We start from the raw sequence: 13,469 nt of genomic DNA, 5'->3' as shown, positions 1-13,469 counted from the left end.
TTTACTTCATTTTCTAGTCAACACTCCACTGTTTCAAGTGAGTGGGGAAAAAGGCAAGGTGTGCATTGATCATGCTGTTTCATATGTTCTTTATTGTACTTTACAGTTGCAATAAACAAGTTGGTCAACAACAGATCGTGTTCTGGGATGTGGTGAATTGAGTCCATTTTTGTATATTGGTCCATACTTATAGCCCAGCTATTTCCTTCAGAGTAATGTATAGTTCTGAGGCTGACTCCCAATCATGTGGCTGCTGTAATCCATGTTGTTCCACCGCCTGTTGTAGATAATCCTGAATGTCCGGATCACTACATAGATGAATAGTTTGTCTCGACTCAGGAAACCTAGTTTAGGTAGGTAGTTCCCCATCTTCAACAGCAAATCCACAGTCCCTTGAACCAAACCTGCAGAGTGAAAGAACTATATAATTCAAAATGAGAGGAAAACATGTCCCTAGGATTTGGAAAATGCAGTTTCAAATTATTATTCTTATTTGATTTGCTACTTCATAGACAAAAATGTGTAGGTAAACAAAGGCAGGCACAACTAGCCTATAAATTAAAGGTTATAATTTGCCTACACCTGTAATGATCCAAATGTATCCCATGTCTATTGTGCTATAATACAACACTTTGCATTTTTATAAGAATGTATATGTTCAATTCATTCTGAGTTGAGATGGATTACTGGTGAGGCAAGAGATACAGCTCATTTGGAATCCCCCCAGGACATGATGCAAGTCTGGAGCGTCGAATCCTGTGCTTGTTCCAGAGGTCGGTACATTCATCCAGGTCTTTCTGCAGAACATCACTGAAGCAGAATCTCACTAAGTCCTGGTGTTCATGGCTGCCATTAAACTGTCCAGAATCTCTAAGGTCTCCAAATAGGTCCATCCAAAATTGAGCTCTGGAATACATTAAACACAAGGTTGCTTATTATAAAAGTTCAGAGCATCACAGGGCTGCCAACTTTTCAAAAAGCCTTGGAGTGAGATTTTGCGGGGCCAACCAACCAAAATTTTGCCGTATACATGCCAATTTTTTTGTTTGGCCCATTGCCATACAGCAAAAAACATTTACCGCTTACCGTACATCAGTGGTTTCAATGTATTAGCCTTAGGGCCTACTCAGAGTGTACAAATGGAACCAATTGAACCAACATGCTTTTTTTCTGGCGTAGCCTACAATCTATGTTGTGCTTATTCTGAATTCAATTTTAAGATAGCTTAAAGGAATAGTTCACCCTAGAAACAAAATTCAGTCATTATGGACTCACCCGCATGCTGTTTAGTTATCCTGTGTGCTTTTTTCTTCCAAAAAAGTCCAAGAGACCCCCGGTGAGCCAGTCCTGCAGCGAAAATACTTTGAATGGCCGTTAATTGCGACCGACACGAAAACATCTGCTCGTCCGCGACAATCCAAGTGTCCTGAAGTGGGAACATCCAGAGTTTACTCGCAACGACGTCATTTAGTACATGTTTATAGCCGAAAACGGTAGCTATGGTCAGCTAGCCCGGATGCGCGCAGAGGCAGCTTCTTCATGGCATATCACAGCCCAAACCGGCTACATGGGTTCATCTCCCAGTGGGCTCACCACCTACAGGAAGAGTCAGCGGGATCCGGTGCATTGTGGATTGGGCAGCAGACCAAGGCGGGGGCCTTGGCGGTCAAATCCTCGGTTACAGAAACTGGTTTTTGGAACATGGAACGTCACCTCTCTGGCGGGGAAGGAGCGGGAGCTTGTGGAAGAGGTCGAGCGATACCGGCTAGATATAGTCGGCCTCACCTCGACACATAGCGTCGGCTCCGGAACCCAAGTCCTTGAGAGGGGCTGGTCTCTCCTCTTTGCTGGAGTTGCTCCGGGTGAGAGGCGGAGGGCCGGGGTGGGCTTTTTGGTGTCCCCCAGGCTCTCTGCCTGTGTGTTGGAGTTTACCCCGGTGGACGAAAGGGTTGCGTCCCTGCGCCTTCGGGTCGGGGATCGGGTTCTGACTGTTGTCGTCGCTTATGCGCCAAACAGCAGTTCAGACTACCCGCCCTTTTTGGAGTCCTTGGGACGGGTGCTGGAAAGTGCCCCGAAAGGGGACTCCATTGTCCTACTGGGAGACTTCAACACTCACGTGGGCAATGACAGCGTGACCTGGAAGGGTGTGGTGGGGAGGAACGGCCTGCCCGATCTGAACCCGAGCGGCGTTCAGTTATTGGACTTCTGTGCTAGTCACAGCTTGGCCATAACTAACACCATGTTCAAACATAAGGATGTCCACAGGTGCACTTGGCACCAGGACACCCCTAGGTCGCCGCGTCTCATGATCGACTTGTAGTCGTATCATCAGACCTGCGGCCGCATGTTTTGGACACTCGGGTGAAGAGAGGAGCAAAGTTGTCAACCGACCACTACCTGGTGATGAGTTGGATCAGATGGCGGGGAAGACGCCGCGCAGACCTGGCAGGCCCAAACGGGTTGTGAGGGTCTGCTGGAAAACCTGGCGGAAGAACCCGTCAAGATGATTTTCAACGCACACCTCCGGCAGAGTTTCGATCGCTTCCCGAGGCAGTGGGGGACAATTGAGTCCGAATGGGCCTTGTCCGCTCTGCTATTGTTGAGGCGGCTGTTGCAAGCTGTGGCCGCAAGGTAGCGGGCCAGTCGTGCGCGTACCCCCGTACCCGCTGGTGGACACCAGGGTGAGGAAGCCGTTAGGCTGAAGAAGGAGGCCTACAGGGCGGTGGTTGGCCTGTGGGTCTCAGGAATCAGCTGACCGAGTACCGGCGGGCCAAGCGGAGTGCAGCCGCGCAGTTGCTGAGGCAAAAACTCGGACGTGGGAGGAGTTCGGTGAGACAATGGAGGAAGACTATCGATCGGCTCCAAAAAGGTTCTTGCAAACCGTTCCGGCGCCTCAGAGGGGGAAGGCGGCAACTTGCTCACACTGTTACAGTGGGGCGGGGAGCTGCTGACGTCAAACTGAGGATATAGTAGGACACTGGAAGGAATACTTTGAGGAGCTCCTCAATCCCACCAACACGTATTCCGTGGAGGAAACAGAGCCAAGAGACCTGGAATGGATAATCCAATCTCCGCGGGCAGAAGTCGCCAAGGTAGTGAAACCAACTGTGCCGGTGGCAGAGCCCCGGGGGTTGATGAGATCCGCCATGGTATCTCAAAGCTCTGGTATGTTGTAGGGCTGTCTTGGTTGACACGCCTCTGCAATATTGCGTGGCATCGGGGGCAGTGCCCATCTTAAGAAGGGTGACCAGAGAGTGTGTTCCAAGCTACCGTGCGAATTACACTCCTCAGCCTCCCTGGTAAGGTCTATGCCAGGGTACTGGAAAAGAGGGTCCGGTCGATAGTTGAACCTCATATCGAGGAGGAGCAATGTGGTTTTCGTCCTGGGCGTGGAACTGTGGACCAGCTCTTTACTCTCGCTAGGGTGCTGGAGGGAGCATGGGAGTTTGCCAATCCAGTCCACATGTGTTTTGTGGATTTGGAGAAGGCTTACGACCGTGTTCCCAGGGGCTCCCTGTGGGGGGCACTCCGGGAGTATGGGGTGGATGGCCCCTTGTTAGTGGCCATTAAATCCCTGTACCAAAGGAGTGTGAGTCTGGTTCGCGTAGCCGGCAGTAAGTCGGACCTGTTCCCGGTGAGGGTTGGACTCCGCCAGGGCTGCCCTTTGTCACCGGTTCTGTTCATAACTTTTATGGACAGAATTTCTAGGCGCAGCCGGGTGGTGGACGGGTTTGGGTTCGGTGGCGGGAGGATCTCGTCTCTGCTTTTTGCGGATGATGTGGTCCTCTTAGCTTCATCGAGCGCCGACCTTCAGCTCTCGCTTGGGCGGTTCGCGGCCGAGTGTGAAACGGCTGGGATGAAGATCAGCACCTCCAAGTCTGCGGCCATGGTTCTCAGCTGGAAACGGGTGGATTGCCCACTCCAGGTCAGGGGGGAGGCTTTGCCTCAGGTGGAGGAGTTTAAGTATCTCGGGATCTTGTTCACGAGTGAGGGTAGGATGGAGCGGGAGATCGACAGGCGGATTGGGGCGGCGTCAGCAGTGATTCGGGCGCTGAATCGGTCTGTTGTGGGGAAGAGGAAGCTAAGCCGGAACGCGAAGCTCTCGATTTTCCAGTCGATCTACGTTCCAATCCTCACCTATGGTCATGAGCTTTGGGTAATGACCGAAAGAACGAGATCGCGAATACAAGCGGCCGAAATGAGTTTCCTCCGCAGAGTGGCCGGGCTCAGCCTTAGAGATAGGGTGAGGAGCTCAGTCATCCGGGAGGGACTCGGAGTAGAGCCGCTGCTCCTCCATGTCGAGAGGAGCCAGTTGAGGTGGTTCGGGCATCTGGTGAGGATGCCTCCTGGACGCCTCCCCGGGGAGGTGTTTCGGGCATGTCCCACCGGGAGGAGGCCTCGAGGCCGAACAAGGACACGCTGGAGGGATTATATCTCTTGGCTGGCCTTGGAACGCCTCGGGATTCTCCCGGAGGAACTGGTGGAAGTGGCTGGGGAGAGGGCTGTCTGGACCTCTTTGCTGAGGCTGCTGCCCCCGCGACCCGGATCCGGATAAGCGGGAGACGACGAGACGAGACGAGGTGCTAAATTACAACCTATCTAATCTGTATTTACAACAGTCCTCTATTTACATCCCATTAGCCCTTACGTGAATGTTTACTGTTGCTATGGCAACACGCGATAGCTAGCGTTAGCATAAGTTAGCTAGCTTAGCTCAATCGTCTGGAAAACAATAACCCATAACATTACAAATCGGCATATTTAAACAAAATCAACAGCAACACCCAACAGCCACAGCCCGTATTGATGTGTTGTCACATGTTAGATTGACAACATTTGATAAACAACCTGTATTGGAACTGTTTATTTACTGCTAGAAATTCCAGGCCATTTATCCTTGGTATTGCAGCCTCAGCCAATAGCAAGCAACAGGAAGTGATGTACCAGGAAGTTGCTTTGTTTACCTGTGCGTTAACCTCATGGATGTATTATAGAGCTCTGTAATACATCCATGGTTAACCTGTATATATGACAAGCTATTCTATATTGTTTATTGATGAATGTCTTTCTGTATTTTTTTATGTCCATTTCAGTTTCATACTTTCTTGTAATAAATCCTGACTACAACACCTGCCTGTTCCTACCCACAGTTGCTCCAGTGCCTTGTACTTGAATCAAAAATGTATTAAATTAAATGGGGGTTATTTGCAAAGATATAAAATAAAGTGCATATTCTATAAGATAACACACAGAGACAAGTCAGTGGGCAAACAATATCCTATATGCCACAATAGCATTGTGCAATATTCTATGTAAGCAGATTGTAGTTCTATGAAGTAGACCACATTTTATAACAGTAGACATGTATTACTCATAAAATGTAATGTAAATAATATATGATAAAACTATAAAATGAAAGAACATCTTTAGGTTACCAGATATATCAGTTCCCAGGTGAGAACAGCAACGAAATGAACCAATTAATTGTAGTTAGGCACTTTGGCGCCTGAGCATACACCTGATAATTGCTAATATACTCGGTTGGCAATTTCTTATTAAAATACATTTAGATAGTTGTTGATTCAATTGATCACTGTGGAGGATGTAGTGTAATTTACATTATACAGAGGTGTTTCTGTTATTAAGCCTACCTTTAGTGATAAAAATGGGGTGGTGAAGGGTGGTGGTGGTGTGTGTGTGTGTTTGTGTGTGTGTGTGTGTGTGTGTATTGCAGTCTATGGGAGAGCTACTATGATGGTTGAACAGTTTCTGTAGCTCAAAGCTCAAAGTAAATTCAATATGTCTGCTGCTGTATTTACTGTTGTACACTTGTAATCCCACTCTATGAGCACTAATTTGTAAACAGCTTTCTGCACGTGTGTGTGTGTCTGTCTGTGTGTGTGTGTGTGTGTGTCTGTCTGTCTGTCTGTCTGTCTGTCTGTCTGTCTGTGTGTGTGTCTGTGTGGCTGTCTTTGTAAGAATCACAGAGATCAAAGAGTCTCTTAACAAGCTTTTTCGAACACCTGTGTCTAGCTGAAAGACACAGAGCTGACTCAGATCTGGGTGTGATTTTGGCTTGCCGAGCCTTTCCAGTGACCTATCAGAACCATGAGCGGACCATGGACGGCACAAGATCTTCATGCACTGCATATCTGGCTTTGGTGTTTCTAGAGCTAAAAATGTGGTCACAGGAGCGAGTTGCAGAAAAATGTCATTTTGTATGCATTTCTGGGGAAATCAGCTCCTGAATTTGTATTGCATTAAATGGGAGGTGGCGGGTACTCCTATTGTTTTGAGGCTCATGTTCAAATTCTGTAAGTCTCTGTGCTAAGACACATTGTATGAAACAGGACAAATTTGTCTACTAATGAGGAAGTAATTATATGTCAAGATTGAAATATGTGGCCGTAAGGACGAGTTACACAGATTTTTTTCTGACGAATTTTAGAGCTTCTCCCACTATAGCGATGATGTCATCCACTCTAGCCCTGAACATTCCGTGCAATACACACCCATTATAAACTCAACATCTCAATTCAACGCGCCACAGGAGCCATGCCAATATTCACATTAAAGCATCATCTAGGTGTAAAGCATATTGTCACCAATTTTGGGGAATATTGAACAATGTATAATAGAGTTACAACCACTTCTTGTTACAAAATTCACTGTGGTGCCACACCCTTAAATGAAAATTCACAATTCATTCACAATTTTAGCAATATAGCATGAGCTATATTGGATTTACTGACAAAGTTTGAGCTAGATTGGACAATGTATAATTGAATTAAAGGAATTTCCTTTTTCAAATTTCACCACGCTACAAGAACCATGCCCTTAAATGAAAACTCACAATTTTCGCAATATTGCATCATCAAGAACAGAAGTATTTTCCAACCAAGTTTGAGGCAGATTAGACAATATATATATAGACTTACAACCATTTCCTGTTTGGAATTCACCATGCCACCAGAGCCACACCCATGAATGAAAACTCACAATATTTGCACCAAACCATCATCAAGGCCAAGGTTGAAGTATTTTCTGATCAAGTTTGAGGAGGGTCTGGACAACCTGAGAAGTAAATGAAATAGTAAAACAAGATCTTTCATTTTGCCATTAGGTGGCGCAATGACTATTATTTGTTATGGGCATGTAGATGTGTTGACTGTTATGTGACTGTTATTAAACATGTTCGGTTTGGGGCAGTTTGGACAATACATGCTGAAGTTTTAGCGAGTTGATCTTTCATGGCGAAACGTTGACATTCGCCACGCCACCACAGGCAGGCCATTCAACAAACTGCCAGTCACAGTTTTCCACCATTATGCATCAAATTCTTAAACATTTCCCGACCAAGTTTCAGGTAGATGTGGTCAACCTGCTAGGAGGACTTCATCAAAGTGTAAAACATGACATTTCCTACCACAAGGGGGCACTATGATTAAAACTGAATATTGGCATTTAGATGTCTTCAGGCTGGGAGTCTTATCAAATATATATTGTTTGGGGCAGTTTTCATAATATATGTTGGAGTTGGCAAAATTTGCCACACCGCCATTGGCCGCTTTGTAATTTAGCATAATTCTGACTCCTGGAAATGGGGAAAAATGCAACAAAATTGCACACTAAATTAAAAATGGTGGACTTCTGGTTGGGTTTAGGTAGGATATGGCTCCAAGAGGCTCCATGTGTTATATATGCCTACCAATTTTCATACATCTAGGTGAAAGGTACTGCGGGGGCTACTTTGTTGAAATTTTCTGGGGGGGGGCGGGGCAGTGCCCATGAGCCATTTTACCACACCCAATCTTGACACCCATATAGATGTCTTCTGGCTTCAAACATATAATGTTTGGGGCAGTTCGGACAAGGTGTGCTGGAGTTAGAGAATGGTTTTGTGCTTGGGCCCTAAATATATTTTGTCTGTTCTGCTGGACCTATTTGTAAATATCACATCACAATATCATCAAGTATTTTTACATATGTATTTATCTGTCCAAAATTGATCACTTGTTAGTTTTTAACTGTCTTGTCTGATTTGTTGCTCTTCCATGATGTGTCTCCACTCTAGGTTTTGATCCGTGTTCATGCCTGTGGAGTGAACCCAGTGGAAGCTTACATTCGTGCTGGGACGTATGCCCGTAAACCCACTCTGCCCTACACACCGGGCACTGATGTAGCTGGGGTGGTGGAAACTGTTGGAGAGGGAGTTGTTGCAGTAAAGGTCTGAGTAGAGCACCACGGGCATGATGGAATTCATATTTAAAGAGAATTAAGATGGCCTTTGAGTAAAAAACAAAAAGGATCTCCGTCAAGACAAGTGTTTCAGAAATAATCTCAGTCCATACTAACACGCCTGGAAATGATCATTAATGTACACTGGGCATGTATGTGCCAGTGTATACAGGAAGCAGATTGTCTACTCTGCAGTTGGTTAGTTACAGAAAATGCTATGAACTAGGAACAGCAAAGGCAGCTGTAGCATCATTAAAATGCAGAATTTAACTGCACAACAGCTGCTAGCAAAGACAACAAGGTCAAGCTTGTAATTTGCTATCCATGTTGCGTTCACCACTGGTAGTCATGACTGTTTACAAACCAGAATCCCAGAGAGCAGCACCAGTTTGAGTCTGATTAACTAATGGTGTAACTCACTCTATCGCTCACTCACAGGGAAGTAGTGCTAGACCCTGGTCCAGCCAAAAATAGATGTCAGTTTACACCACAGGATATAAGGTAAACTTTTAGTTTTAGAAGTTATAGTTTTCAACTATCATTAACAGGCTTGTCAGTACATTTACAACTGGATGTCATCGAGTTGCACTTACAACCTTTTAAATTCCAAGTACAGACTGTAGATCATACATGGTGACAGAAAGGTGCCTGAGACAACAGTGTGTTTTGGTAGCAGTCACCTTGTTTAATTAACAGCTGGCAGACTGCTGTTATTATTATTACAGCAAATTTATTCCATCTATGCATTTAATTTGTATGTGTGTGTTTGCCAGGCAGGAGATCGAGTTTTCACCACAGCAACAGAGTCTGGAGGTTATGCAGAGTTCACTGTAGCAGCTGAAGACTGTGTCCACAAACTGCCTGACACTTTAGATTTCACACAGGGAGCAGCCATCGGGATCCCTTACTTCACTGCCTACAGAGCTCTGATTCACAAGTAAGACCCTGTCACTGGAACAGGCTTGTTAACTTAATTGAACTCTGCAACTGCAAAAGTTCAAGAACCACCATCCTGGTGGTTAAAATGAATTAACAGGAGAATATAAGGTGTCACAGGCCCAGAGTTTGTGTAACTTCACTGTTGAAAATAATTTGTGCCGGAAAAAAATGTATCTATATTTTATAAATTTTCTCTACACATCTACAAATTTTGTCAAATGAAAAACATAAATGTTGAAAATTGAATGAAATTTTCTATTTTTTTTTTCTATTACTTTTTATATTCATTGTTTCTAAGTGTGCACTGTGATTATGTCTACATACTTTAAAAAAAAGCCTTTAAAAAAAAAAAAACAAGAGTGTATACAGAACATTCATAAAGTATTCAGACCTCCTCACTATTTTCACATTTTGTTATGTTGCAGTCTTATGCTAAAATCATTTAAATAATTTTTTTCCTCATCTATCTACACTCAATACTGTATAATAACAAAACAAAAAGCAAACTACTTAGGTGAAGCACCTTTGGCAGCAATTACAGCCTCAAGTCTTCTTGGGTCTGACACAACAAGCGTCAACCCTAAAAAGATACGACTAAATCAGAAACACAGACCGATGTGAGATGAGACATACAGACGAGACTTGTTAAATATGAAATAGAATATTATTTTTCTCTCTTAAATACAAAGTAATTGCCAGGGGTAAATAATAATCTATCTTGCAATTGAATGTTAAAACAGGTTATAAAAGTGTCATAATCAAACTAATGGCCCTCCAGCGCAGGATATCAGTTGTTTCTGTTCGAAAACTAAATTGAATCCAAATCCAAAATTGAAATCCTGACGCCGTGCCTGCCATGGTCAGTCTACCCGCCGTGATTGGTGTCATAGATGGAAGCTTGTAAAGAATATTGCACCAATGCAAGGACATAAGGACATATTTGTAAACAAGACAAAAAAAATCACACAATTAACACACAGGTTGTATTGGATGCTGCCTGCACAGTTGTAGACATTGTTGCAAAATGTCCAGGATGTACACATGATTCTTGGATCTTAATTAAGAGTGTCCTGAGGCAGCTGTATGAAAGGATCATATTCCAACTGGATGTCACTTGCTGGGGGACAGTGGATATCCTCTCATACCTACATTACAACAGGTACAGCTACAACAGACTGTGGCTAATAGGCTGCCAGTTAGGTGATCTATGACAGACTCCATTGAGTGAATTAAATGTAAGTCATGAAATGTAAATTGTAAAATTAAATTCTCCCGGGTCGACACAAACCCGATCATACAGATGAATTTTGGAGAATGCTGTACTTTTCTAAACAGCATCTGATTGGTGGGATTGCTGCATGAAGCAATCCTACTATCTGTTGTTGTCAGGTCGAAAAACGAACATTCCGTTTTTTGGTGGGATTGCTGAATGAAGCAATCCCACTCTATGTTGTTGTCAGGTCAAAAATGTTCCTCTTAATCAGCGATCCCACCAATCCCACTCTATGTTGTTGTCAGTTTCTCTTTATTAATAACAATAGTGTGAATGCTGTATCTGTCATGGTTTGCCATGGCAGAAATTTTATGTTTGACATTATGTTTGGATTTTTGTCACTTCCTGTTTTATTTTGTAGTTGGTTTCCTTGTGTGTCTCAATGTTTTTACTTCCTGTCTTTGTCCTGTTTTCCTGCTTGTTCATCGTCTGCCCCGCCCTAATGTGTTTCATCTGTGTTCAATCACCCTTGCCTCCCTTGTGTCTGTTTAGTATCTGTGCTTCCCTTTGTCTGTGTCGGTTCGTCTGTAATTGTTCTCAGTGTTATCTGTTGTTGTCCCCTGTGTCTCCTGTTGTAATTCCTTGTGTACCCTCATGCTTTGGTTTCCTGTTAAGTTGGTTTAACAGTGTTTGGTAAGTAGTCACTTTTTGTTATTAAAACATTTTGCACTACTATGTTTGTGTTGGTTGCATTTGAGTCCAGCCATACCCCCAAACGTGACAGTAGCACTCACACTATTGTTATTCAAATCTTTATATTTTATTATTCTTACTTCTGCCTTTCCATGGTCTCTAACTACTCCTTCCTACCTTTTCATACAGAAACCATTCAACTTTCAAAACGTTCAGCTTGTTCAGATGTATACAACTTTTTTCTACTATTTAGAATTTTCAAAATATTGAGCTTTTTCTGCAATTTTTTTGCTATTCAGATGAATGGAGAGACTGTTCAAATCCTTGAAAGCTTCATCCTCTTCTAGTTTCAACTGCTTCAGTATACTTTCAGCTACAGACTTCATTCAAACTTTAAAATGTTTACAAGACTTTCAGCTATTTAACATATATTCAAATTTTGATATCTTGTACAGCTTTTGAATCATCACAGTTTTAGTTTCATGCTTTTTTTAAGATCATTTCTGAGTTTATAATGGGTGTGTATTGCACAGAATGTTCAGGGCTAGAGTGGGAGAAGCTGTAAAATTTGTCTGAAAAAAATCTGTGTAACTCGTCCTTACAGCCACATATTAGGATCTTGACACATCCTTTCTTTGCTCCTTTAGCTTTCCCTCAACCGTGACCAGTCTCCAAAGTGTCTGAATATTTCAATCAATGTGATATTTCAGATTTTCTGTTTTTAATAAAGGTGCAAAAATTTCTAAAATTCATTTTTTCGCTTAGTCATTATGGGATATTGTGTGTAGATTGATGAGGGAAAAAATTATATCAACGATTTTAACATAAGGCTGCAACATACACACAAACGGAAGAAGTGAAGGGGTCTGAAGACTTTCTGAATGCACTGTATACTCTGTGACTGAGTGGGGAAGTTGGAAATTATTAAAAGACAGACATTGATCTGTACATGGTATTTTTATACAGTGTTCAATGACATGACAAAAATGTGTTTTATGTTTGACTAAAATGTGTTTGTTAAATTGTTTATAGAGCCCAGTCCAAGGCTGGAGAGACTGTACTCATCCATGGAGCCAGTGGAGGGGTGAGAGTTTTTTTTTTTTTCTTTTTTTTGATTATCTAAAAAAGGGACAAAAAACAACCCCCCTTAACATAAGTCATTAATGTTAAGTTCAGATCATGTTTGAAAGTTAGAATATGGTTAGGGTTAGGTGAGTAGTAGTTATGGTTAAAGAAAGAGTCTCCAGAAAATGAATGTAAGTCAATGTAATTGTACTCTGAAATTTGGTGTGAGTGTGTTTGTAGGTGGGTGTGGCAGCATGTCAGTTGTCCCGTGCTCTGGGACTCAGGGTGTTTGGAACAGCAGGGACACCAGAGGGCATGAACCTGGTTCTCAACAATGGAGCTCACATGGCCTTTAATCACAGAGAAGAGGGCTACACTAATAAAATCATGGTATGTATACACATTTCTACACCCTGACAGAACACCAGGAGGAAAACCCCTTTAAACATTTAAACAATTACAATTGAAACAAATTGCCCCCGACGTAACATCGGTGTGTCAATGTGTTTGTGTGGTAAGTGCTGTACATGTAGAAATAAGCACTGTATGAATGTGTGTGTGAATGGAAGAATTGGGTGGTCAATAAGACTAGAAAAGCGTTATGTAATAAATATTCAGATAGTCACAGTGTGGGCTGGAAAATGGCTGGTGACATGAACCACTCACTCAGGGGTTAAAGTGAAGTGAATGTGTGACTGTTGAACTTTGGTCTATTTGTTTACGTTATGGCACATCTGCATTATGCTGGGAAGGATTGTTACTGCAAAAATACAAATGTATTTTCAGATAAAAGGGCACATTATCTGTGCATATCTGAATAATCTATCCGTATTTGTTTTCACCACTAGTCGGTAGTCATTACAGAAATGTGTTTTTTTGTTTCAGGAAGCCACAGACGGCAAAGGCATAGATGTGATAATGGAGATGCTGTCAAATGTCAACCTGAGTAAAGACCTCCAGATGTTGGCCTACGGGGGACGTGTTACGGTCAGTAGGTCTTACAGTATGTAGTTCTGTGTACTGGAGAGCAGATTTCTATTATCAGCTGTCTACAGTGAACTACAGTGTGTTAATGGTTCACTTGCCTCTGCACCAGATTTGAAATGGAGCACACTTTCCTTCATCTTCAGACTCCAGAAACAATAAATATGCAATAGTAATGGATCACCAAACAACTGCACAAGTGCCTCCAGTTTATCATACTTGTTAGTCAGGGAGTTGACATTTCCCATGGGGATCAATGGTAAAAAAAATGTCATTGGACAAAAAATATACTAATATATACAAATATATTGAACAAAAAACTGCTACTACTGCCACT

General features: G+C 43.0%; 1 protein-coding gene across 1 annotated transcript in view; it reads left to right on the top strand.

Moving 5' to 3' along the window:
* cryz (crystallin zeta) overlaps positions 1-13,469 on the top strand; it is a 44,472-nt gene that overhangs the window by 11,372 nt on the left and 19,631 nt on the right. The window contains exons 2-6 of the mRNA XM_022761899.1: positions 8,075-8,227; positions 9,012-9,175; positions 12,116-12,167; positions 12,389-12,538; positions 13,034-13,135. Of these exons, the coding sequence (XP_022617620.1) occupies positions 8,075-8,227; positions 9,012-9,175; positions 12,116-12,167; positions 12,389-12,538; positions 13,034-13,135 (621 nt within the window). The remainder of the gene's footprint in view (positions 1-8,074; positions 8,228-9,011; positions 9,176-12,115; positions 12,168-12,388; positions 12,539-13,033; positions 13,136-13,469) is intronic.

Source organism: Seriola dumerili, unplaced genomic scaffold, assembly GCF_002260705.1.
Source record: "Seriola dumerili isolate Sdu_G_001 unplaced genomic scaffold, Sdu_1.0 BDQW01000432.1, whole genome shotgun sequence".
Classification (NCBI taxonomy): domain Eukaryota; kingdom Metazoa; phylum Chordata; class Actinopteri; order Carangiformes; family Carangidae; genus Seriola; species Seriola dumerili.
Note: the sequence above shows the minus strand (reverse complement) of the source record. Positions and strands in the feature narration are given on the sequence as shown.